This window comes from Corticium candelabrum, chromosome 2, assembly GCF_963422355.1.
Source record: "Corticium candelabrum chromosome 2, ooCorCand1.1, whole genome shotgun sequence".
Taxonomy (NCBI): Eukaryota; Metazoa; Porifera; class Homoscleromorpha; order Homosclerophorida; family Plakinidae; genus Corticium; species Corticium candelabrum.
The window spans coordinates 2295562-2320561 of NC_085086.1; the positions used below are offsets into that span (position 1 = coordinate 2295562).

The 25000-nt window shown below is 42.5% G+C and overlaps 1 protein-coding gene and 1 long non-coding RNA gene across 2 annotated transcripts in view; both read left to right on the forward strand.

Annotated features, from left to right (window-relative positions):
• LOC134198473 (uncharacterized) overlaps positions 1–2926 on the forward strand; it is a 9162-nt gene extending 6236 nt beyond the window's left edge. Inside the window, exons 6-8 of the mRNA XM_062667883.1 lie at positions 1–95; positions 823–1085; positions 2432–2926. The exon at positions 1–95 is cut by the window's left edge and continues 8 nt beyond it. Of these exons, the coding sequence (XP_062523867.1) occupies positions 1–95; positions 823–1085; positions 2432–2662 (589 nt within the window). The 3' untranslated portion in view covers positions 2663–2926. The remainder of the gene's footprint in view (positions 96–822; positions 1086–2431) is intronic.
• Positions 2927–8672: 5746 nt separating this feature from the next.
• LOC134176169 (uncharacterized) lies at positions 8673–9218 on the forward strand. Its single transcript, XR_009969259.1, has 2 exons — positions 8673–8990; positions 9057–9218. It is a non-coding gene; the product is annotated as an uncharacterized LOC134176169 (long non-coding RNA).
• Positions 9219–25000: the final 15782 nt, after the last annotated feature.

Consider the following 25000-nt stretch of genomic DNA (forward strand, 5'->3'; position numbering starts at 1 on the left):
ACCTACACAGCAACTGAGAAATGAAAGTTCAGAAAAAGGTAGAGAAATTGCTGAAATGAGAAGACAAAGTGCAGACCGACAGACCGCATTAAGAGGTGAGACTGCAGAGAGAAAATTTAGTTACCGATACGTAATATTGATTTAGTTATGTCAGTATGGATTCCTATTTGTCAAATAGTAAACAATTAAAACAAAATATTCAGTGTCTTGTTTGCCACAGTCCAGACTTTGTCATTGCCATCAAATGGTGTAGCTATACAAGACAGTAAAACCAGGATTTCACTTTCACTGTAGTTCATCAAGGTATGTCTGGCTGGAGTGGACAATATTAACCAGTTAAACAACAACTACAGAAAACTACCAGACAGTTTGTACTGTTCTGTAAAGTTAGACCTTTTTCACTCATTTATATCAAACCTTTTAAAAGATTTCTTATGTGACAACAATGCTGACAACCTCAATTTAGAAGGTAGTGCAGAAGCAGCTTCCAGTTGAATAGAATACAGAAAGCAAAAAGAATATTTGAGATCCTTGTCTTGTTTGTATGATATCAAACAGAAAATCAGATCTGCAGAGTCTCTAAGGTGCATTGCTATACATTGAGGAGAGACTTCAGGATTTCTAAAGATGTTGTTTCATCAGTTCACGACATGACCAAATGAGATCTTATCTCATGTATTTAATTAAATAAAAACTGAAAGTAATAATGGTTTAAGTGTGGGCATGAGTATTGATATAATTCCCCTGGGTAAGGAACTTGCAATACATGTTTTTAATTTTGATTAGTGTATGCCGCACCCATTTATTTCAGTTTTGATCTAGTTGATGCCAAAGTGGAGGAAACGTCAAATGGTGACAACATTGCAAGTGACAAAAAAGACGATGCGCGACGACAGATACGGGTGCCGTTAGTGGTTGTGCTCTGTGTTGCTGTCCTTGCAGTAGTCCTACAAGGAATTATATACCCAACAGATAGCAGTATTGATACGTCACTTTGTGAACGTACTCGAATTCGTGAAAAAGCAGCAGTACCGTTAGCTACGGACTCAGACAATGACCAAGTTACATCTGTTGAACTTTTAAAGGTTAGTGCTTCAACACTCTAGTGTCTTTTGCATGCTTTTTACTAACACAAAGTACAAAAATGCAAATCCTACATAGTATGATTAGCTAGAGAGAAGACTCTATACTTAAAGCGACACTGTCAAGATTTGAGCGCACAAGTGCGCATGCTTGTGCGCTCTAGGCGTGTCGCACTTCTCGCGCAAACCTACATCGGGACTTCTAGGACAGCGTAATGGCGTTTCGTGACGATAGAACGCGTATTAGTGCATCAGACACGTCTGCTGACGAAGGAGCAGTGGTTGTTCGGTACGCAGACAATGGGACTTTTCGCATCTAGTATAGATGTCTTGCGACAGTTTAATAGTCTTCATAACACTTGTTGTGCACTTGCGGCGACGTCCTGCCCCTTGACGTGCACCTCCATGGCTTCTCTTCTGAGATACCGAAGTCATATCGGTGACAACTTCCGGGAATCTTGTCCATCACGTGCGGCTTGCAAAGGGCCCGTTTTCGCCGTAGAAAGTAACCGTTCGAAGTCGAAAACAAACGCTATACTTGCTCTATATTTACAAAACTTATACGACGTATCAAATCCATGCGCAATGACCTAGTCAAGTACGACGATATCGGCTGTCAGGCACTCAAAGCACGACAAAAGTCGATCTATTGCCAAAACGTGGCAGATAACGCAATATATAACTACAGGTACAATCGCACTTGCCAACGATTCCTCGTTTTGGAGAACTTGAAAAATTTCTACCTAAATTCAAGTTTGCGGGGGCGTTTAGACGCTAGGTATCCGAGGATAAAATCTTGACAGTGTCGCTTTAATTATATTTAATTAATTGACTCACGTGTCCCATGCAATAATTCTCTTACTGCTTGCATGATATTGAGTCTAGACGCTGTTAGTCCAGCATTGACGTTTGCCACCGCTGGTTATTTATGGTTGAGCAGCGCTGTTCAAAACGTCTTGAGTATGGCAAAGAGCAGTCAAGCAACCCTAGAAAGACTAACAAAATACTAGACAAAACAGTCCAACCGAGGCAATTGATATAAATTTAGAATCGTTTATAAATTATCTTATTATTAATCTTAATAAAGCTACAATAAACTACATAATTTTTATCGTAAAATTTTACACGTGACAGGAACACACTCATTTTTCTTATGGAAGGCATACAACCACATCACTGCCTAATGCCTATAGCTATGCCTTTGCAGACACCCTGTGCCAATTAAGTCGTAGAGCTGTAAGGAACAGTCCAATCTGTCCTCTAGATGTAGAATCAGAAATGAAGACTTTAGTTACGTTTTGGTATCAGCACTATTGATCAGACTCAATCTCTTGTTGTTTCCTTAACAGATTGCTGACGAGGTAGGATCTCTTTGGCATTCAATTGGCATTCATCTGGGCTTCAGTGGTGAAACGCTTAGACAATATGAGAAACAGTTCAATGAGCCATCTCGTCTTCTCTTTGAGATTCTTGACAAATGGCGGAAACAGAAAGGCAAACAAGCAACAAAGAATGCAGTTTTGGAAGCTTGCAGACAAGCTGGTTCTAGAGGGGCATGTGAAAGGATTTTTGTAAGATGAGAAACTGACATCTCTGTTTACAATTGTTGTAGCTCTGTTAATTAACTTATGAGAGCACAAAGAATTGGGCTGTGACCCTCATCACAATGCCTTGTCTCTTAGCTAACGTTGTTTTAAAATTTTTGTACATGTGACTGTAAATCAATCATTAAGCGGTTGATGACGCGTACATAAAACGAATAAACTTAGTACGTTTCTAACGTAACCTACTGCTCGAGATTTTCATTTGAATGTTACATGCGAAAAACTGCGGTAGACGAGATTTATCATGCAGTTTGATTGTTTCGCTCACGTTTAAGTAAATTGAGTTAGTTAGTAAGATAAAGATTACTTCCCACGTTTTAACAGTCAGCTAAACTTCTTTTCTATCATTTGATAGCATGATGGCTTAGTTAATTATTTAACGACTACAGTATACCGTAATATATACATCAAAGAGTTATCTTAAAGTTTTGGCAGAGAGTTTGTGAATTCAGCTCGCGCTCACAGAGACGGAGGCTCAAGCGACTATACATAGAAATCAACCATGTCTAGGACAATACGACTGCCTGCCCATTTTTTACTTTTTTTAGAATTTAATTGCCATTTGTATAAATTCTGTTATTCCACTGGAGAGCTGTATGCATACTTCTTGTAAACGATCGTCTACAGAATCTGTAAATACAAATAGATACAAAAAGATGGCGTCAGTATAAATAAAGTAAACTGAGATAAGATGATCTCCAACTTGTCCGGGTTCTTTTCTAGCCTAGGCGCTCAACATATTTATCTTTCCATTTGCATAGCAGTTCATAACGTTTTCAGAAAATGTCTGCAGCTAATCCTAAATGTTAAAGTCGCATGCGACCATGCTACAGCAATCTGACGAGAGGATTACGAGTGAGTGGCACTGTACTAGACTATCTCTACCAGTCGGCACTGCTTGATTCCGAAGGACGTTCGAACGTGAATTAAGTGCAACCGAACACAGAAGAAGAGAAGGTTGGCTGCTTGTTGGAATTGCTAGAAAGATGCATCCTGTATCTTTTGAAAAAATTCTGTAATGCACTGATGTTTTTGAATATAGGCACTTGGCTGTTATGCTACGGTTTGTCACTAAGCAAGCATACGTATAAAATGAAATAATTATAGTGTGAATCTTACATCGTTGATATCAATAAGAGATGATGTCGTGATTTTGGAAGTTGCCATAGTCACGATAGTAAGCTTGTGCACGACTAGAAAATGTTTCTTGTGGGGTGGTCTCCTTGCAAAAGCATTGCGTGGGATGTCCAGAAGCAGCTCAGTGAGAGCTGAGCCAAGTCAGCGTGCGCTCTCTCAGCGCAGTTTTTAACTACCTTACGACGTTTTCATATGCGATTGCGCGACTGTCAAAATGTTTTACTGGCACGAATTAGCATTAATTAAAAGATAAGCTAATTTTTGTGATTTTTGCTAAGGAAGCATAAGAAACACGAAACGTATCGTTAGTGTCTCTGTCCTCTAGTCGTTGTTTTACAGCTTGCACCATGAATTTACTGAGCTGCATGGACATCTAGCTCAGCTCGCGCGCACAACTTGCAGGGTACACGAGCCGTTATCTAAGGTGTTGAAAATCTGCTATCTACGTCTTTACTTTGTGGTGGTTGATGTTTAAAAAACTGGACCTTGCACTGGAGGCATACATGAGCAAGCAGCAGCACCGGACGCTATAAACACTCAGATGAGGACGAACTTACAACTGTCGAAATTTTCTAGATTTGTTTTCATGTTCCTAGTTTCTTAGTTCATAAAACAAAAGCACGAGTCGTACATCTACATGCTCTGATCCCATGTAAACACATGATATAGAAGGCACTACAGTTTACTCATGCGATTAACACAATTTTTGATTTCATGTGGTATACGAAATAGCCTCGCCTTCTGACTCTCTCGCGCTAGTCTTGTAAGGTGCTCGTATGAGAATTCCAAGCCAACGGACAAGACTAGCACGAGACAGTCTAGAGACGAGGCTATTACGAAAGTTGTGCTTGAGTGTAGTGCGGGTACAAACACACACACACACACACACACACACACACACACACACACACACACACACACACACACACACACACACACACACACACACACACACACACACACACACACACACACACACAGACACACACACACACACACACACACACACACACACACACACACACACACACACACACACACACACACACACATGACACAGATACACACGGCACAGACACACACAACGCACACACACACACACACACACACACACACACACACACACACACACACACACACACACACACACACACACACACACACAACGCGCGCACACACACACACACACACACACACACACACACACACAACGCGCGCACACACACACACACACACACACACACACACACACACACACACACACACACACACACACACACAACGCGCACACACACACACACACACACACACACACACACACACACACACACACACACACACGCACACACACACACACACACACACACACACACACACACACACACACGCACACACACACACACACACACACACACACACATGACACAGACACACACGGCACACACACACACAATGCACACACACACACACACACACACACACACAACACAGACACACACAACACAGACACACACATTACAGACACACACGACACAGACACACTCAACACAGACACACACGGTACAGACACACATTGCACAGACAGACACGACACACACGCGGCACAGACACACACACAGCACGGACACACACGGCACAGACACACATGGCACAGACACACACGACAAACACGCGGCACAGACACACATGTTACAGACACGGACGACACAGACAGACACGGCACAGACACACACGGCACAGACACACGCGGCACAGACACACACGGCACTGACACACACGACACAGACACACTCAACACAGACACACACGGTACAGACACACATCGCACAGACAGACACGACACACACGCAGCACAGACACACACGGCACAGACACACATGTTACAGACACGCACGACACAGAAACACATGGCACAGACACACACGGCACAGACACACGCGGCACAGACACACACGGCACAGACACACACAACACAGACACACACGGCAGTGACACACGCGTCAGAGACACACATGGCACAGACACACACGGCACAGACACACACGGAACAGACAAACAAGGCACAGACACACACCGCACGAACACACACCTTACAGACACACGGGGCACAGACACACACGGCACAGACACACACAGCACAGACAAACACGGCACAGAGAGACACGACACAAACACACACGACACAGACACACACGGCACATACACACACGACATGGACACACACGGCACATGCACACACGGCACAGACACACACACACACACACACACACACACACACACACACACACACACACACACACACACACACACACAGACTGACACACACACAAACACACACACACACACACACACTCACACACACACACACACACACACACACACACACACACACACAGATAGATAGACAGGCAGACAGACTAGAATGCAAACAGACACATAAACAGATCGATTAGTATACACATAGACAGGCAAGCTAACTTTCAGATATAAGGATAATGAGACAGACAGACAGACAGACATACACAAAAATATAGAAGCTTATAATGTATGTTGTTAGAGACTCTAACAGGCATGTAGATAGACAGAAATAAACGCGCACGTGGACAGACACATTGACAGACATGGACACACACGGCACAGGCACACACGGCACAGACACACATGGCACAGACACACACGGCACATACACACACGGCATGGACACACACGGCACATGCAACATGGCACAGACACACACGGCACAGACACACACACACGACACAGACACACACGGCATGGACACACACGGCACAGGCACACACGGCACAGGCACACACGGCACAACCACACACAGCACAGACACACACACGACACAGACACACACGGCACGGACACACACGACACGGACACACACAACACGGACAGACACCACAAGGACACACACGGCACGGACACACACGGCAATGACACACATGGCACAGACACACACGACACAGACACACACGGCACAGACAGACACAAAACTGACAAACACCTCACAGACACACACGCCACGGACACACACGACACGACACACACGCCACGGACAAACATGGCAAAGACACACACGACACGGACACACATGGCTCAGTCACACACGGCATAGGCATGGACACACACGGCACGGACACAGACGACACGGACAAACACAACACTGACAGACACCGCAAAGACACACACGGCACGGACACACACGGCACGGACACACATGGCACAGACACACACGACACAGACACACACGGCACAGACACACACACGACACAGACACACTCAACACAGACACAAACGGAACAGACACACATGGCACAGACACACACGACACACACGCGGCACAGACACACATGTTACAGACACACACGACACAGACATACATGGCACAGACACACACGACACAGACATACATGGCACAGACACACACGGCACGGACACACACGGCAAAGACACACGCGGCACAGACACACACGGCACATACACACACACGGCATGGACACACACGGCACATGCACACAGGGCACTGACACACTCGGCACAGACACACACACAACACAGACACACACGAAACAGACACACACGGCATGGACATACACGGCACAGACACACAAGGCACAGACACACACTCGACAAAGACACACACGGCATGGACACACGCGGCACAGACACCCACGCCACAGACACACACGGCACAGACACACACGGCACATACACACACGGCATGGACACACACGGCACATGCACACAGGGCACAAACACACACGGCACAGACACACACACGACACAGACACACACAAAACAGACACACACGGCTTGGACACACACGGCACAGGCACACACGACACAGACACTCACGGCATGGACACACACTGCACAGGCACACACGGCATGGACACACACGGCATGGACACACATGGCACAGACACACACGACACAGACACACACGGCACGGACACACACGGCACAGACACACACGGCATGGACACACATGGCACAGACACACACGACACAGACACACACGGCACAGACAGACACGAAACTGACAAACACCGCACGGACACACACGGCACGGACACACACGACACGACACACACGGCATAGACACACACGGCAAAGACACACACGACACGGACACACATGGCTCAGTCACACACGGCATAGGCATGGACACACACGGCACGGACACACACGACACGGACAAACACAACACTGACAGACACCGCAAGGACACACACGGCACAGACACACACGACACAGACACACACGGCACAGACACACACGACACAGACACACTCAACACAGACACAAACGGAACAGACACACATGGCACACACGCGGCACAGACACACATGTTACAGACACACACGACACAGACGCCCACGGCACAGACACCCACGGCACAGACACACACGGCACAGACACACACGGCACAGACACACACGACACACACGCGGCACAGACACACACGGCACAGACACACATGGCACAGACACACACGGCAGAGACATACACGGCACAGACACACGCGGCACAGACACACACGGCACAGACACACACAACACAGACACACACGGCACTGACACACGCTTCAGAGACACACATGGCACAGACACACACGACACAGACCCACACGGCACAGACAAACAAGGCACAGACACACACCGCACAGACACACACTGCAAAGACACATGGGGCACAGACACACATGGCACAGACACACACAGCACAGACACACACGGCACAGACAGACATGACACAGACACACATGGCACCGACACACACGGCACATACACACAGGACACACACACACACACAGACACAGACACAGACACACACACACACACACACACACACACACACACACACACACACACACACACACACACACACACACACACACACACCTAATGCAAGCAGACACACAATCCGCATAATACTTAGCACTTACTTGTTCTCTAAATATGTAGCTTTGTGTTTATCTTGATGAATAAATGACATGTCACTGAGTATCAAGAAAGACTATTTTCTCTAATGATTAACTGAATATTCTTTAGAGATTTTAATTATCTTTGTTATTCTATATTGAGGTTTTGTTCTGTTTGTTGTAGCTCTTCATGTTCTTCGTCTATCAGTAGGAATAATAGTGACACATCAAATGGTCTTCCTCTCCTGTCATTGTGGTCACGTGATGTTACTTAACATGTCACGTGATCTTACTCTACAGATCACGTGATGTTTGTAACGCTACAGATGAGAACAACCGTCCCATAGTGTGAAGACTGAATATTTAATTCTAGATACTTTTATTTGTTTAAGAGATGTTTTGTATTATGAAATATAGAGTAGAATGTAAATAGTAAACAATGATATAGAATACTCTAAAATAGTTATGATTCACGAGTATTTCCGGGTAAGCTAGTGGAACGTTAGAAATATTGATACAAAACTTTGTTGCTAATGCGTTACATTTACAATGATGTGATATTCAATTAATCACGTGACTGGCTTGTTATCCAGTGTGTCTGTTTCAGCTTGGATAATTTGCAGCATAGTAATAAATTAATTAAATAATTAAGTAATTTAGAATTGTATCAATGTACATCCCTAATTTTTACTTTTATTTTTTGTTATTAAAAATTAAAAATTTACCAATTATTATTTATTTTTACTCCATTAGCTATTGAAAATGTAATTTAGTTGGCGACTGACAAATTTATAATAAACAAGTTAGTTTTTACAGAGCTGACAGAAGTTGACATCGCTGAGAAATCTATATCAGATCAAAATAGTGCACGTGACTCAGACGAATAGAAATAATGTTGGCGCATGCGTACAATCACTCGTTCGAATTTGGGGGTCCCGATCTCGATCCGAGTTGCAATCTGTAAGTTTAAGTAAGCTCAAGTGTAAGTTTGTTGTGTGAGAGTGTCGTGTTGAGTGATTTCTCGTTTGTGAGTGAAATTGTAAAGATTTGTTGTGATTGATGTGTTGATGGGATGGTAGGATGAGTGAGACACACCACACATGGATAGGAGATTATGGAGGGCTGTAGAGAACAACAAAGTCGATGAGGTGGAAGCTCTTTTGAATGCAGGAGCCTCACCCAATGCGTGTGATAGTAATGTATGTTATTGACTGAGTGACTCGTTTTATTGTTTGTTGATAACAACTCACTCTATTGTAGGGATGGCCTGTACTTGTAACAGCTTGTATGAAAGGCAGCATTTCCATCGTACAACATTTGTTACAGAAAGGAGCAAATGTTAACAAAGCAACTCCTCATGTAAGTGTTGAGATTGAATGGATGGATGGATGAATAGAATGATATTTCAATGATGTAATGAGATTTGTGATAGGACGGATATTCCATTAAATACAAATAATAAAACACAATTATTGTTATTACAGGGTCAGACTGCTTTAATGTGGGCAGCACGTCATGGTTATGATTCACTAATTGTTATGTTATTATCAGCTAATGCTGATGGTAATCTGAAGGATAAGGTGAGTGTTTGTATTTGTTGTTGTTGTATGTGTTGATGTGATGTATGAGATGTTATGTACTAATAATAAATGTATTAATATTGAATATTATTAGAATTTTATTTAATTAATAGAAAGTGGAGAAATACAAACAATTTATAGAAATTTGTTTTATATTTATTGTTTGGTTTTAAATAAATTATTATTTATATGTATGTATGTATGTATGTTTGTTTGTCATTTTGTTTGTCTGTAGTTTTTCTGTCTCTCGGTTTGTTTGTGTTTCTGTCTGTCTGTTGTAGATGGTTTATTGTAAACATCAAAGCTAATACAGTAAACGTTATATGACTATAAGAAATTAGTAAGTAAAAGTTCAAGATAAATGACCATAGTGTAGGATTTATGTCTGTTTGTTTGTCTGTTTACCTGAATGTCTGTCTGTCTGTCTGTTGGTAGGTGTGTATGTATGTCAGTGTCTGTTGGTCTGTCTGTCAGTGTTTTTGTCTGTCAGTGTGTCTGTCCGTTTGTCAGTGTGTCTGTCTGTTTGTCACAGTTTGTGTATCAGTGTGTCTGCCTGTTTGTCTTTCTGTCCATCTTGCTGTCAGGGTTTTTGTTCCTTGGTGTGTCTGTCCATCTGTCTGTCAGTGTGTCTGTCTGTCTGTCTGTCTGTCTGTCTGTCTGTCTATCAGTGTGTCTGTCTGTCTGTCGGTGTGTCTGTCTGTCCGGTGGTGTGTCTTTGTCTGTCTGTGTGTCTCTGTCTGTCTGTCTGTTTTTTCTGTCTGTTTGTTTGTCTGTCTGTCTGTTTGTTTGTCTGTCTGTCTGTTTGTTTGTCTGTCTGTCTGTTTGTCTGTCAGTTTGTCTGTCATTGTGTCTATCTGTCTGTCAGTGTGTCTGTTTGTCAGTGTGGGCGTCTGTATGTTTGTCTGTCAGTGAGTCTTTCTGTCTGTCAGTGTGTCTATCTGTCTGTCAGTGTGTCTGTCTGTCTGTTTGTCTGTCAGTGTGTCTGTCTGTCTCTTTGTTTGCCTGTCAGTGTGTCTGTCTATCTGTCAGTGTATTTGTCGATCTGTCTATCAGTGTGTCTGTCTGTTTGTTTGTTTGTCCGTTTGTCTGTCAGTGTGTCTATCTGTCTGTCAGTGTGTCTGTCCGTCTGTCTGTCAGTGAGTCTGACTGTCTGTCTGTCTGTTTGTTTGTCTGTCTGTCTGTTTGTCTGTCAGTCTGTCTGTCCGTGAGTCTGTCAGTGTGTCTGTCTGTCTGGTAGTGTGTCTATTTTTCTGTCTCTCTGTCTGTCTGTCTATCTGTCTATCTGTCTATCTGTCAGTGTGTTTGTCCGTCTGTCTGTCAGTGTGTCTGCCTGTTTGTTTGTCTGTCTGTCTGTTTGTCTGTCAGTTTGTCTGTTAGTGTGTCTATCTGTTTGTCAGTGTGTCTGTCTGTCAGTGTGTGTGTCTGTCTGTTTGTCTGTCAGTGAGTCTGTGTATCTGTCAGTGTGTTTGTCCGTCTGTCTGTCAGTGTGTCTGCCTGTTTGTTTGTCTGTCTGTCTGTTTGTCTGTCAGTTTGTCTGTTAGTGTGTCTATCTGTCTGTCAGTGTGTCTGTCTGTCAGTGTGTGTGTCTGTCTGTTTGTCTGTCAGTGAGTCTGTCTATCTGTCAGTGTGTTTGTCCGTCTGTCTGTCAGTGTGTCTGTCAGTTTGTCTATCTTTCTGTCTGTCTGTCACTGTATCTGTCTGTCAATGTGTCTGTCTGTCTGTTTGTCCGTCAGTGAGTCTGTCTATCTGTCAGTGTGTTTGTCCGTCTGTCTGTCAGTGTGTCTGTCTGTTTGTCTGTCTGTCTGTCTGTTTGTCTGTTAGTTTGTCTGTTAGTGTGTCTATCTGTCTGTCAGTGTGTCTGTCTGTCAGTGTGTGTGTCTGTCTGTTTGTCTTTCAGTGAGTCTGTCTATCTGTCAGTGTGTTTGTCCGTCTGTCTGTCAGTGTGTCTGTCTGTTTGTTTGTCTGTCGGTCTGTTTGTCTGTCAGTTTGTCTATCTTTCTGTCTGTCTGTCACTGTGTCTGTCTGTCAATGTGTCTGTCTGTCTGTTTGTCTGTCTGTCTGTTTGTCTGTCAGTGTGTCTGTCTATCTCTCAGTGTATTTGTTGGTCTGTCTATCAGTGTGTCTGTGTGTTTGTTTGTCTGTCCGTTTGTCTGTCAGTATGTCTATCTGTCTGTCAGTGTGTCTGTCCGTCTGTCTTTCGGTCTTTGTCTGTTTGTCTGTATTTATGTCTTTCTGTCTGTATGTCTGTCTGTCAATACATTTATTTCTTATACAAGACGTTATGCTAAAAACAAATAAGTTCTGATTAACCTAAAATATTCTATACATACTGTCTGTTTGTCTGTTTGTGTCTGTCTGTCTGTCTGATTGCTTTCTTATTATAATTTTCTGTTATTGTAGAGAGGAATGACAGCATTGCATTATGCTGCTTTCCACAATCAATCCAAAGTTGTTCGTATTCTGTTAGAGAATGGATGTGATAGCAACATAAAAGACAAGGTAAGACATGTTGATGTGAATGTGAATGATAATATTTGTATCTAGGATCCATGGCCCGTCCTTCGTACGGGCAAGATACTGCAGTGCAAAGATAGGTTCGTAGACACGTCACATGCAATCTTTGTTGCGAGGTCCCGGATGTGGTGAATGAATTCGAATTTTGCTCTTCGCGCTTGTTTCGATAGAAATCTACACACTCCTCGTTTAGCGCTTTGTTCTCTCATCAGCTCATTTTTTATCTCCGGCCAAGAGGGGTTGCATGTAAAAGTTATAAAAAGATGAGGACGGCCGTACTTTCTGACATACGTCATTGCATCTTGAGTTTTCTCATGCATGTACCTGGGACCGCCAGTGAAAGAAGATGGAAGAATGACTGCTCGTCCAAGGTCAGTATCTTGGCTATTCTGGGCGAGAGCATCTTTTAGGTGGATGTAGCTGTCGACTCGCAATTTGCTCTGATTGTGGCGTACGTATCAATCTCAATCTTAGCGTACATATCAACTAAAAAGTGATGGAAGAGGTTTTTGGTTCTAAGTAGGTGGTTAAAATTGTTGGTCCTCACCATGATTCTGTAGGCGTAGAAGTCCATAGCGGATACTTTCTTGTTGGTAGGCAAATCTGTTCTTGGGTCAACTTGACGCAGTTCGAAATTATATCCATCTTCGCCGCGACAGAAGAGTAGCGGGTACTGAAGCGCATCGTAGGATCTGTGGGTTTGGGCGACTCGTTGAAGCTGGTCGTTGCGTTTTTGCAGAACAATGTCACTGTTGTTGAATTGTTGGCCAACGATGAGAACAGCAACTTCATCTGTCAGTGGAGCGTTAAATCGTCTTGGATGTTGCATGGTTGGAGCTCTGTCTGGTCGAATAACTATGCGGTGCTCTGGTAGGTCCATCTTCTCTAGGGCAGTCTTGAAGCTCGCCACATAGTTGTTTACGTTGTGGAGCATCTCCCGAAGAGACAAATAATGTCAATCTTCACACCAGGCACAGCTCTGCATCGTGTCTCAGCTTGTTCTTGTTTATCAGCCATAAAATAGATTTGCAGAAACTCTGGGTTTTCTCCTGACTGATGTTGCATGGCACCAATTCTGTGATAGACCTGGCTTTGAACTTTAAAGGTGGGCATAAATCCTGGTAGACAGACTCTTTCTGTACATCCAGAGCTTGTCATCTGGAATGCAGAGTTGTATTTTCTGATGTTATTAACAAATTGCTTTGAATCGTGATTCTCTAAGAGAAGCAAAGAACTTCGCTCTAGGACGCAATTGTCTGCAGCTACACGTATTCGCGTAGTATGTAGTTAATTAATTAAACGGTAGGTTTCTAGACACGTTACAAACGGTGCATTTAGTTGATTAGCAAATGCATGACCCGTCCTTTAGAGGCAGAGTAGTGTTTTAGCGGAAGAGGGACGCAGTGGGCAGGTCACGTGCCATCGTTGTTGCGAGGTCCCGGATATTCTGAATGAATTCGAATCTTGCTTTTCGCGCTTGTTTCGATCGAAATCGACACACTCCCCGTGTAGCGCTTGCTGCAGAGAACGTGTAGGTTGGATTCGGTGCAAATGCGATCGGAATTTGGAAAGAAACGAAAGCGCTAGAAGAGTAAGTTTCGTCGGCAAGAGATATTCGATTGCTTGAAGCTTTGGGAAGGATGACGTTGCATACAGTCTACACAGGACTGGTGTGGGCGTGTGTTGGAATGAACTGGAATGTGTAGTGTTTGCGTCATCGAGAAATTTTATGCTTGGGTCGACCCCTTGAGAGGGGACCTTGTGCATATTTTTACGCAAACCTTCCCTTGTGCGTGCCGAGTGTGCATGCCGATTTCGGTTGCGAACGGACAAAAGACGTGGCCACCAAACGCGAACACCCACACACACAGAGACAATTTGAACTTTAGATATTAGATCTTTGTATTGTGAATTTGGTGTGCATGGTGTTAGCACTGCTTTAGCTACTAGTCAGGGTTTTAGCCAGGCATGCTAAGGTGTAGCGGCCCTCTATGCCTTTCACATATGTCTACGTGTTTACAGCTGACTGCAACACCTCCAATACTGGCTACACATGTAGTAGGTACCATACACTACACCTGCATTTACGCTTCCAATATAGATTAATTTATATCAACAAATTATTAATAAATAATAAATAAATAATTTGCATACAATTAATTAGCCTCCAACTTACAGACCAGAGAGCGTGCGAACTCTAGTCTGTACCACAACGCTACTAAAATGATTTGGGAAGTACTTATGAAAAGTGATGCTAAATGGTGGTGTAACAGCGTAGGATTGTTTTAGCTAGATCAACATATCATTTGTAAATGCCATGAGATCTCACAAACGAAGAAGAGACATCTGCAGTGTTTGCGGTGATATCTTGAAACCAGGACTCTTTGATTCTTTGGCAGACCGCTAGCTACTCTAACTGCTCAACTAGTGAAACTACCACTTGACCAGTTGTCAAAGGTGATGGTCTAGTGATGCTGCTGTGCATGTCCTCTCAGCACAACTTGAAAAGATTGAAGAACTGAAACTAAAACTAAAACCAAGATGTGTGCGTGCACCAGAGTCTTCATCACAGCTCTGGTGTGCACTTAGCCGCCCATGAGGATTTCACACGCGTGCAATCAGCATTGGTTCACTTAGTATAACCAATTATTGCTAAACCAATCAGAATTTACAACCGACATTCCGGTTCTAAGACGCTGATTGACTTAGAAGGCTATTTCCGAAATCGTTTCAGTACAGTTTTGGTACAGGCTAGAGTTCTCGTGCTCTCTGGTCTGTAAGTTTGAGGTTAACAATTAATTATTTATGGAAATTAATTGTTTGTAAATTATTTATGTTTTATTTATTTAATATTATTTATTAATAATATATTTATATAACTAATTGTATGCAAGTCGTTTGTTTATTATTCAAGAATAATTTATGATATAAATTAATTATATGCAAATTATTTATTTATTAATTTGTTATTTATTTGTAATTATTTTTTATTATTTTTTATTATTTTTTTTGCATCTACGCATGCTAAGGTATGTGTCGACCCATACACTAGCTACACATGTAGTAGGTACTGTACACTACACCTGCACACGTGCAGTGATATCTTTAGCATTGTATTGGTAATGAGAAACAGTTTAAATTAATTTAAGCATGTAATAGATACGTCACTATCAGTCTGCCGCTCAGTGTGATTTGTAGAGGCTACTCTCTCAAACAATCAGTAATTTTATTCAGAAATTTTCACAGACACTACATGCTACGCCCACGTACAAGAATTATGTGCCACGCCCACACACCTACTTCCAAAACTCCTGTCTATAACCCTGCTAGTTTATAGAAAATTCTATTTATTTCGTTTGATCTACAGTCAATACTCCATCAGGTGACAAGAAACATATAAGTATAAACTGGTGTATTATACATCTAATTTTATTATCATGTATTTTGATGTGTTAATGTTAGAAGATGTTAATCATACTTGGATATTGTGTGTATTTGACAGGCTGGAATCACTGCACTGCAATTAGCTGTGAGATGGAAAAAGAAAGATGCTGCAGATGCAATCAAGGCATTCATTGTAAATTGTGTGTGTGTGTGTGTGTGTGTGTGTGTGTGTGTGTGTGTGTGTGTGTGTGTGTGTGTGTGTGTGTGGTGCGAGAGTAGAAACACCCGGGACCTCTTTGGTCATGATTTCAAGTACAGGAAGGGCACAGGGGTAATTCAATAGGCATGGAACAACAGATGTGTACATGTGGGCGTGAAGTTCAGTCTTGAGGCTGCGCCAAAGTCAATGTCTTTGGATGCCCCTGCCAAGCACCTAGGGGCACATCTGCGCGTCCTAAACTCTGAGAAGCATCAGAGGCCCCACCTAGGAATAGACTGGGGTGCTATCTTCAGTACTGTACTGAAGGGCATATCCATTTGTCCATTTTTGTGTTTGTGTGTTTGTGTGTGTGTGTGTGTGTGTGTGTGTGTGTGTGTGTGTGTGTGTGTGTGTGTGTGTGTGTGTGTGTGTGTGTGCTGTAGCTTAATTGGTTACGGAATGTATTTGGAGAATGAAAACATCAGGGACCTTGCAGGGTTGCAGGTTCAAGTCACAGTGATGGCAAGCTATGGCATAATGTCCTTAAGCAAGAAACTTACACACAATTGCTTCTCTCTACTGAGGTACCTGGTCATTGACTGGGGTGGACATGACTGCTGGCTTGGCCCTAACATCATGCAGCAGACGGGTACTTGTAGGCCTTGGTGTCCAGTCCCAAAGCTGCGCCATATTCCGTGTCCCTGGATGACTCTTGCCAAGCTCCATGTGGGTTGTAGCGCTGGCTCTGAGCCTCCACGTAGCACATGGAGGCCCTGTTTCTAGAGGCAGGGAGAGCTATTTCCACAACTGACTCTAAGGTTGACGTCATTCATGAATGTCGCAGAGGGCTTGACATTTGTCTATTTGTGTGTGTGTGTGTGTGTGTGTGTGTGTGTGTGTGTGTGTGTGTGTGTGTGTGTGTGTGTTTGTGTTTGTGTTTGTAATTTTACTAATTAATTGTGTTGTATATTTAGGTCAAGACCCCATCACCATCGTCGTTGCCTGGCAACAGTAAGTAAAAAGAGAATCTTTTATTAATACAGCTTGCTGATTAGTCGTGTTTGTAACTTGCTACACTAAACATATCACAGGCTTGTAGGCTGCTTTATGAATGGGAGGGTTCAACTTAAGCTCACAAGCCAAGCTTGCAGTCTTTATCAACTTATCCACTTCTCTGCTGGTACTTACATGTATGGAACAAGACACAAAATCTAGTCGAAGCTGTTTGTGCAGCTCAGGCAGCATTAATCGCTATCACACATCTACTTTTAAGAGAATTTTTCACGCAGCACAAATACATGCCCATCTACACTTACTGTCATCTACACTTTGTTTCTCATTTTACTCAATGTATAGCTTACTCTTTGTCACATGTTGCTGACCAATTTATTGGAGTTTTCATGAAGACTTTTATCTGATGGTCTCGCAATTTCTTTATCCAACAGTGTGCATTGACTTGCACCAACTGTCCTACCATCTACTCAACTTTCAACCACTTCATCGCACAGAGGGAGCTCCAGTGAGGCAGCAATTAAAGCACAAGAGATTGTGATACAGGCTATATAGAATATTACATGTATATGGAAGCTCATCTACACATGTCAATTTGTACAAAACTGCATGAGCACAAAGAGCCGCAGGTTGACTTGAGATGAAATGGGGCTTGACTTGATCATCTTTAAATGTGACATTGAGTTGAACCCACTCAATCTTCTAGCCTACAAGCCTGCATCAGATAGTATAATATTTAAAGCCATTTTTGAACTTATATACGTACACTAAGGTGAGGGTGAAGATATTGTATGCTATATGGAATGATGATAGCAAAACTCAGTTTTACATACACACTATAGCAGATGGTTAAAGTTTAGCACACACCCATGCTGACAGAAGAATTCTTGTACTTGAGTTTTTTGTACTAACATCTTTGGAACCTTTGAAACGTATTGGATTTGACCTTGTCATCATCAGTCTTTCAACAACCATGCTCAGGTCTCCAAACTGTCACTGCTCCTATTAATATTACGTAAACGATTTTATTTAGAGGAATGAACCAGTCAAGGATGCAACAATACATCCTTGTTGTTTCTGTGACAGTAGAGACAAGTTGTCAAGAGGCAAATTTGGCTGCATAAGCAGCTCTTTTGGCTCCAGGAGACTCTAACTGGGTTTGAGTACTTCTTGTTACTTGTACATAATATTGATTTGGTAATGTCAGTATGGATTCTTATTTGTCAAATAGTAAACAATTAAAACAAGAATTTTAGTGTTTGGTTTTTGCCACAGTCCAGACTTTGTCATTGCCATCAAATGGTGTGACTGTACAAGACAGTAAAAGCAGGATTTCACTTTCGCTTTAGTTCATCAAGGCATGTCTTGCTGGAGTTGAGAATATTAACCAGTTAAACAACAACTACAGAAAACAACCAGACAGTTTATACTGTTCTGTAAAGTTGGAGACCTTTTTCACTCATTTATATCATACATTTTAAAAGATTTCTTATGTGACTACAATGCTGACACCCTCAATTGAGAAGATGGTGCAATAGCAGCTTCCAGTGGAATAGAATACAGGAAGCAAGAAGAATATTTGAGAGGCTAGTTTTGTTTGTACGATATTAAACAGGAAATCAGATCTGTAGAGTCTCTAAGATGCATTGCTATACATTGAGAGAGACTTCAGGATTTTTAAAGGTCTTGTTTCATTAATTCACGACATGACCCTAATAACTGAAAGTAATAATGGTTCAAGTGTGGGGATGAGTATTGATACAATTCCCTTTGGTAAGGAACATACACGCAATTGCCTATCCTATTGTGTACTCAGGAGTTGAGTAGGTACCATGTGCAATGCAATGAGAACATGGTCATTGACTTGGGTTGACAAAATCACTGATTCTGGCAATTCCATTGCAACATCCATGTGAGATCAGGTCTTGCATTTTAGACCTCACAAGTTGCATCATTATCAGTCCTCCTGTGAGTTTCTTGCTAGTAAAGTTTCATGTGTATTGTTAGTGCTGTGTGATGTAGATTGTTAGCAAAGCTCTGTGTGTGTGCGTGTGTGCGCGTGTGTGTTTGTGTGGTTGTGTGGGTGTGGGTGTGGGTGTTTGTTGGGTTTGTGTGCGTGTGTGTGTGTGTGTGTGTGTGTGTGTGTGTGTGTGTGTGTGTTTGGTGTGTGTGTGTGTGTGTGTGTGCGTGTGTGTGTGTGTGTGTGTGTGTGTGTGTGTGTGTGTGTGTGTGTGTGTGTGAGTGCATGCGTGTGTGTGCGTGTGTGTGTGTGTGTGTGTGTGTGTGTGTGTGTGTGTGTGTGTGTGTGTGTGTGTGTGTGTGTGTGTGTGTGGTGTGTGTGTGGTGTGTGTGTTTGTGTGTGTGTGTGTGTGTGTGTGTGTGTGTTTGTTTGTGTGTGTGTGTGTGTGTGTGTGTGTGTGTGTGTGTGTGTGTGTGTGTGTGTGTGTGTGTGTGTGTGTGTGTGTGTGTGTGTGTGTGTGTGTATTCTTCAGTCAAATCCCTTTTTCTTTTTTCTTGTGAGACAAGTTGCGCACCTCATCAGTGATCTAGTCCAGATGGTTTGATCTAAGAGAGAGAAAGGTAGAAACTCACAAGCCTTATGGATAGAAGATTAATGGTGTCCCACAGAACGTTTGCAAAAGAGGACTGATTGAATTCACTAAGCACTTCCGCTAAGGCAGATGGATAGCCAGTGCTGCAAGTCGACGAGATGTTAGTGGTTCAATAGCATAATAATATGTTACCTGTTTGCCTTCTCTTGCCGTTTATTTTAAAGCGCAAAGAAGACTCTATTGTAGCATAAGACTCAAAGATTGGTAAGGATAAATGTAATTGAACACAATCGACACAACAAAGAAAACATGTACCTGTTAGCCGGCTATCCAAATGACTGAGCTGCCCTGCCTATGAAACTCCGGATTCCACAACCATGAGTTTATGATCTGACTCATGAAGAGTTGACCGATACACACGAGGGTCCAGTACACTTGTATAGAAACGCTTGTTGACAAGGAACATAGTCAATCATGTGACTAGATTTGGATCTGTCACCATTTCTGAATCGGATGACTTGGCTGGGTAATGTATGCTGAAACCATGTATTGGGCATTATTAGCTCATTGCTAGCACAAAAGTTCAGCAGTCATACACCATTTTTGTTGCACTCTCCAATACAGAAATCAGAAACAAGAGAACACACGGAAATACGAGGAACTAGTTTCGTCAGTGGAACTAGCTTCTTTCACGCCAATCATACAAGGTCACCACAACATTTTTGAAGAGATTAGCTTCGTTAAGTCGTAGGCATCGCTGGTAAACTCAATGTGTGTATTAAAAATTAGAACACAAAGAATGACTCAATAGCTAGCAATTGACTGAACCATCCTTGCAGTCACGTTTACCTGTCTAGTCATACAGGTATATATCAATTACTATGCAATATATCACACTACTCCTTTTTATGCTAGGCTTGTCCTTGAGCCTTATATTGCAGTCGATCTTGTGGATGTCGAACCCGTCGAGGATATCGAGCAACACTCTGGTTTGGTGGATCTTCTGGGAGAATAAAGTTGCAATTTGAGTTTGACACCATTGCTTGCTTGTTCCATTGGTGCTGCAGGGATCTGCTTGCTGTGGTTGAATTTCTCGATGAATGCGATTTACATGAACGATTTTTCTCTTTCTACCATTCACAATTTCCAGCGTAGCTGGACTTCTACTGACTGCACAATCCAACGTACCTCCTTGCCATTGTGGATCTAATTTACCTGCAGTTGGTATTGACAGGCAGATGGTGTCACCTGCACGAAAGGAGCGCTCCGTTGCTTGATGATCATAGTTCTCTTTCTGGCGTTCTGCCGAAATGGCGACCTTAGTTTCACGAAGCCTTTAATTTCTTCCAGCTTGTGTTTAAGATGAGCTTGATAGGATTCAGGCTCCAATGCTGTTTCTGGTTGCAAACTATTGGTTTTAAATGCTCTTCCAAACATTAGACCAAGTGATGTCATACCAGTAGAAGAATGTACTGTTGTTCTGTACGCTAACAGTACCAATGGCAAATGACACTTCCAGTCATGCTGTTTTTGAACATATACTTGAAGCATTTGAAGTAACGATCTGTTAAGGCGCTCCAGCATCCCATGCCCTTGTGGGTGATAAGCTGTATTTCTAGATTTATCTATGCCAAATGCATCCAATGTTTGTCGCAACAACAAACTTCAAGATTTTAGCCTTGATATGAAAGTATGACCTCAGGAATTCCAAGCATCTAAAATAATTGCACTAGCTCTGATGTAATACTGGAAGCTGTTTGGTCTTATAATGGAATGGATTCTGGCCACTTGTTAAAGTAGTGTTGTATGACTAAGAGATATCAGTTTCCTCTTGACAGGATTGGCACTTCTAAAATGTCAACTAAAACCATTTGCTTTTGTCGTCCAATTGGCATTGAAATCAGTGGAGCCTTCTTTGGTGCAGGGGTTTAGTTTCTTGACATCTATAGCATTCTCGACAGTACACTTCAACATCTTTGTTTATTCCAACCCAGTAGGCTAACTGTTGCAGTTTGTCCAATGAATTCAATCTTTGTTGATGTCCAGCACTAGCAGCATCATGAGCTTGACTCATTGCCTGTTGGTGGAGACTATCCGGTAGAATTGAAACTGTAATTGCATCACTCATTGATTTAGGCTTAGAACACCTACAGAGAACACCATCGACAATTGTCAACTGTGGGCCACAGTTGAACATATCTGTGTACAACTGAAGAAGTTGCATTATGAGGTGACTCTGAGTGTGACATACGTTTACACAGTTGAGAAATAAGTGTATCATTTCTCTGTGCATGATACAAACTATCTCTTGACAAGCAATGTGATACTTTATAGCTAGTCAAAGAACATGATTCATCTTTGGAAATGCAACAACAGAGGCGAGATAGGGCATCTGCATTGGCATTCTGCGATCCTGGATTATATTCAATCTCAAAGTTATACTCCTGTTAAGCTAAAGCCCAACGATAGAGCATTCCTTCCATTTTATTTTGACAACCATTGTAGAGGAGCATGATCAGTATACATCTTGAATGACCGTCCAGTAAGTAATGTCGAAACTGTTTGGTACCAAATGCTATTGCCAAGCACTCTTTTTGGATCACACTGTAATGTTTTTCCGCTTTGGTCAAACTCCTTGCGTAAGCCACCACTCGATTATCTTGTTCTAGCACCCATCCCAATCCAGATTCACTCGCATCTGTGTGCAACACAAATTGGGCAGCATTTGCGTGAAACTGTGGGTACGCCAAGACAGGAGCAGTACTCAGAGCCTCCTTTAGCTGTTTAAATGCTTCCTGCTATTCTGCTGACCATGTGAAGGGCACTCCTTTGTGTGTGGGCTAATGTAGTGGTCCTGCAATGTCAGCAAAATGATGAATGTATCTTCGGTAATATGATGCAATTCCTAAAACCGACGTAGCTTCGTTACATCATTCGGGATGGCCCAATTCCTCACAACCTCTGTTTTATCCTCATATGCAAGCATTCCCTTGGCCGAAAGTACATGTCCAAGATAGTTCACTTCATGTTTACCAATGCAACATTTGCATCCTTGTAATGTAAGACCAGCCTTCCGTAAACAACAAAAATCTTCTTGCTAATGCATTACATGTAACTCAACGTTTGCCAAATAAGTGAGAAAGTAACAAAGGGAAGATCATGAAAATGTTTGTCCATCAGTTGCTGAAATGAGCTAGGAGCACCTGTCAATCCAAATGGCAATTTTGTAAACTGAAAAAACCTTGTTCATGGCAAAACGCAGTTTTGTGTCGATCTGACTCATGGACTGGTATATGCCAATATCCATTTCACAGGTCAAGGCTAGTAGATACTCTGGATCTGGCCAAATAATCTTGTACTTCATCTACAAGTGGCAGAGGATATGCATCTTTAGAAGTTCTTTTGTTAATTTCTCGATAATCAACACACAATCTGAGATTTCACTTGATTCCTTTTTTTACAAATGCTGCTAGTGCCATCCATGAACTAGTGCTTTCTTCTAGGATGCCTTGTACTAACATATCTTTGATTTGAATTTCAACCTCATTGCGATAATGAGCAGATATCCGTCGAGGTGGAACTCGCATCGAGGATCGCAAACGTAGGAATACAGTGACATGCTAGAGAAGTCAGTCCGAGCGCTGTTCTGAAAAGATCTTGGTTGTCCTGTATGATCAGAGATAATGTTTTGTTTGAACAAGTTGGTAGCTCAGAGCGACGGTTATCAACAAAGGATGGTATTGCACACTCATCAACCACATCTGATTCACAATCATCACCATTCACTAATGCAGGCACACAATCTTTGTTATTTGGTTGATGATGGAGCAAGAGTGGTACTCCTGGCGTCATTGCCTCTAGGGAAATGCACGCCACTGCTTGAGAGTTGTGACTTCCTACCACTGCCGGCTCTTGCAGAAGCTATTTCCTATAGCAGTCCCTAGCGTAATGAGCTATCTGACCACAAGAATAGCATCGTTGACTCTGCCTACTTAGAGACCGTTCTGGACATTTTCTTGTGTGTGACCAATTTTATTGCAGTTAAAGCATGTAACTTTCGAAGACTTAGCTTGCTTGACGTCTACTGCATTCAGGAGTGAGACCTGTTCGGATAATATTTCAACTTGTTTTTGTAGCTGTTGCAATTCATTCATACCAACCGTCTTATCACAGACAGCTGCATTTTTCGAACATTGCTTCTTTATTGTCATCATTAGTCTTGCTGGATCCAGGACGGAATTTAATTCTCGAGTTTTTCCGGCTGCTCGAAGTTGCCGGCTTATTGGTATTGGCAATCTGGCAACAAATTGGTGCAACAGCAACATCTCTCTAACCGTATCCTCCATGTTTGTCATAGCTTGATTCAACAGTTTCTGTAACTAATATAGATACATTGTAGGTGATTCCTCCCGCTGTAACACGTTTCAGTTAAACCTGTCCAAAGACACAAACTCTACAGGCTTCAGCCTAGTAAGGAGGTGCTACAATAGTACAAACGAGAGATTCAAAGCAAGTTTGATATGCTGATGATGCTGCTGCAGGAGGTCCACTCAAATTATTGAGGCAATAGTGGAACAAACTTACTGACTGTTTCTCCATATTTGGATACTTTCCAAACGCGAATAAATTATGACTAATAGTGAAACTTGCATTCTTGGACACAGCAAAACTCTCTTTGATAACACAAATATCAACATCACAAGAGAAGGCAGAGAATACCTTGGAGCAGCGTTGGGAAACCAAAGATTTCGGAAAGCAATTTCTCAAACAAAAGATTATAGAATGGCATTCAGAAATTGAAACTTTGGCTAAGATCACGCAATCTCAACCGCAAGGTGCGCAAGGTACTTTGACACATGGCGTGATCGGAAGATGGGTTTTTGCCATGAAGACCTATGAATACAAGTGAACCTCTGCTTCCTCTAGAAATGCAGATCCAAAACAATTTTATTTCTGTCCTCTCTGGAAGACATCCGGCAAGAGAAGTGGAAAGAAGGCTTTTAG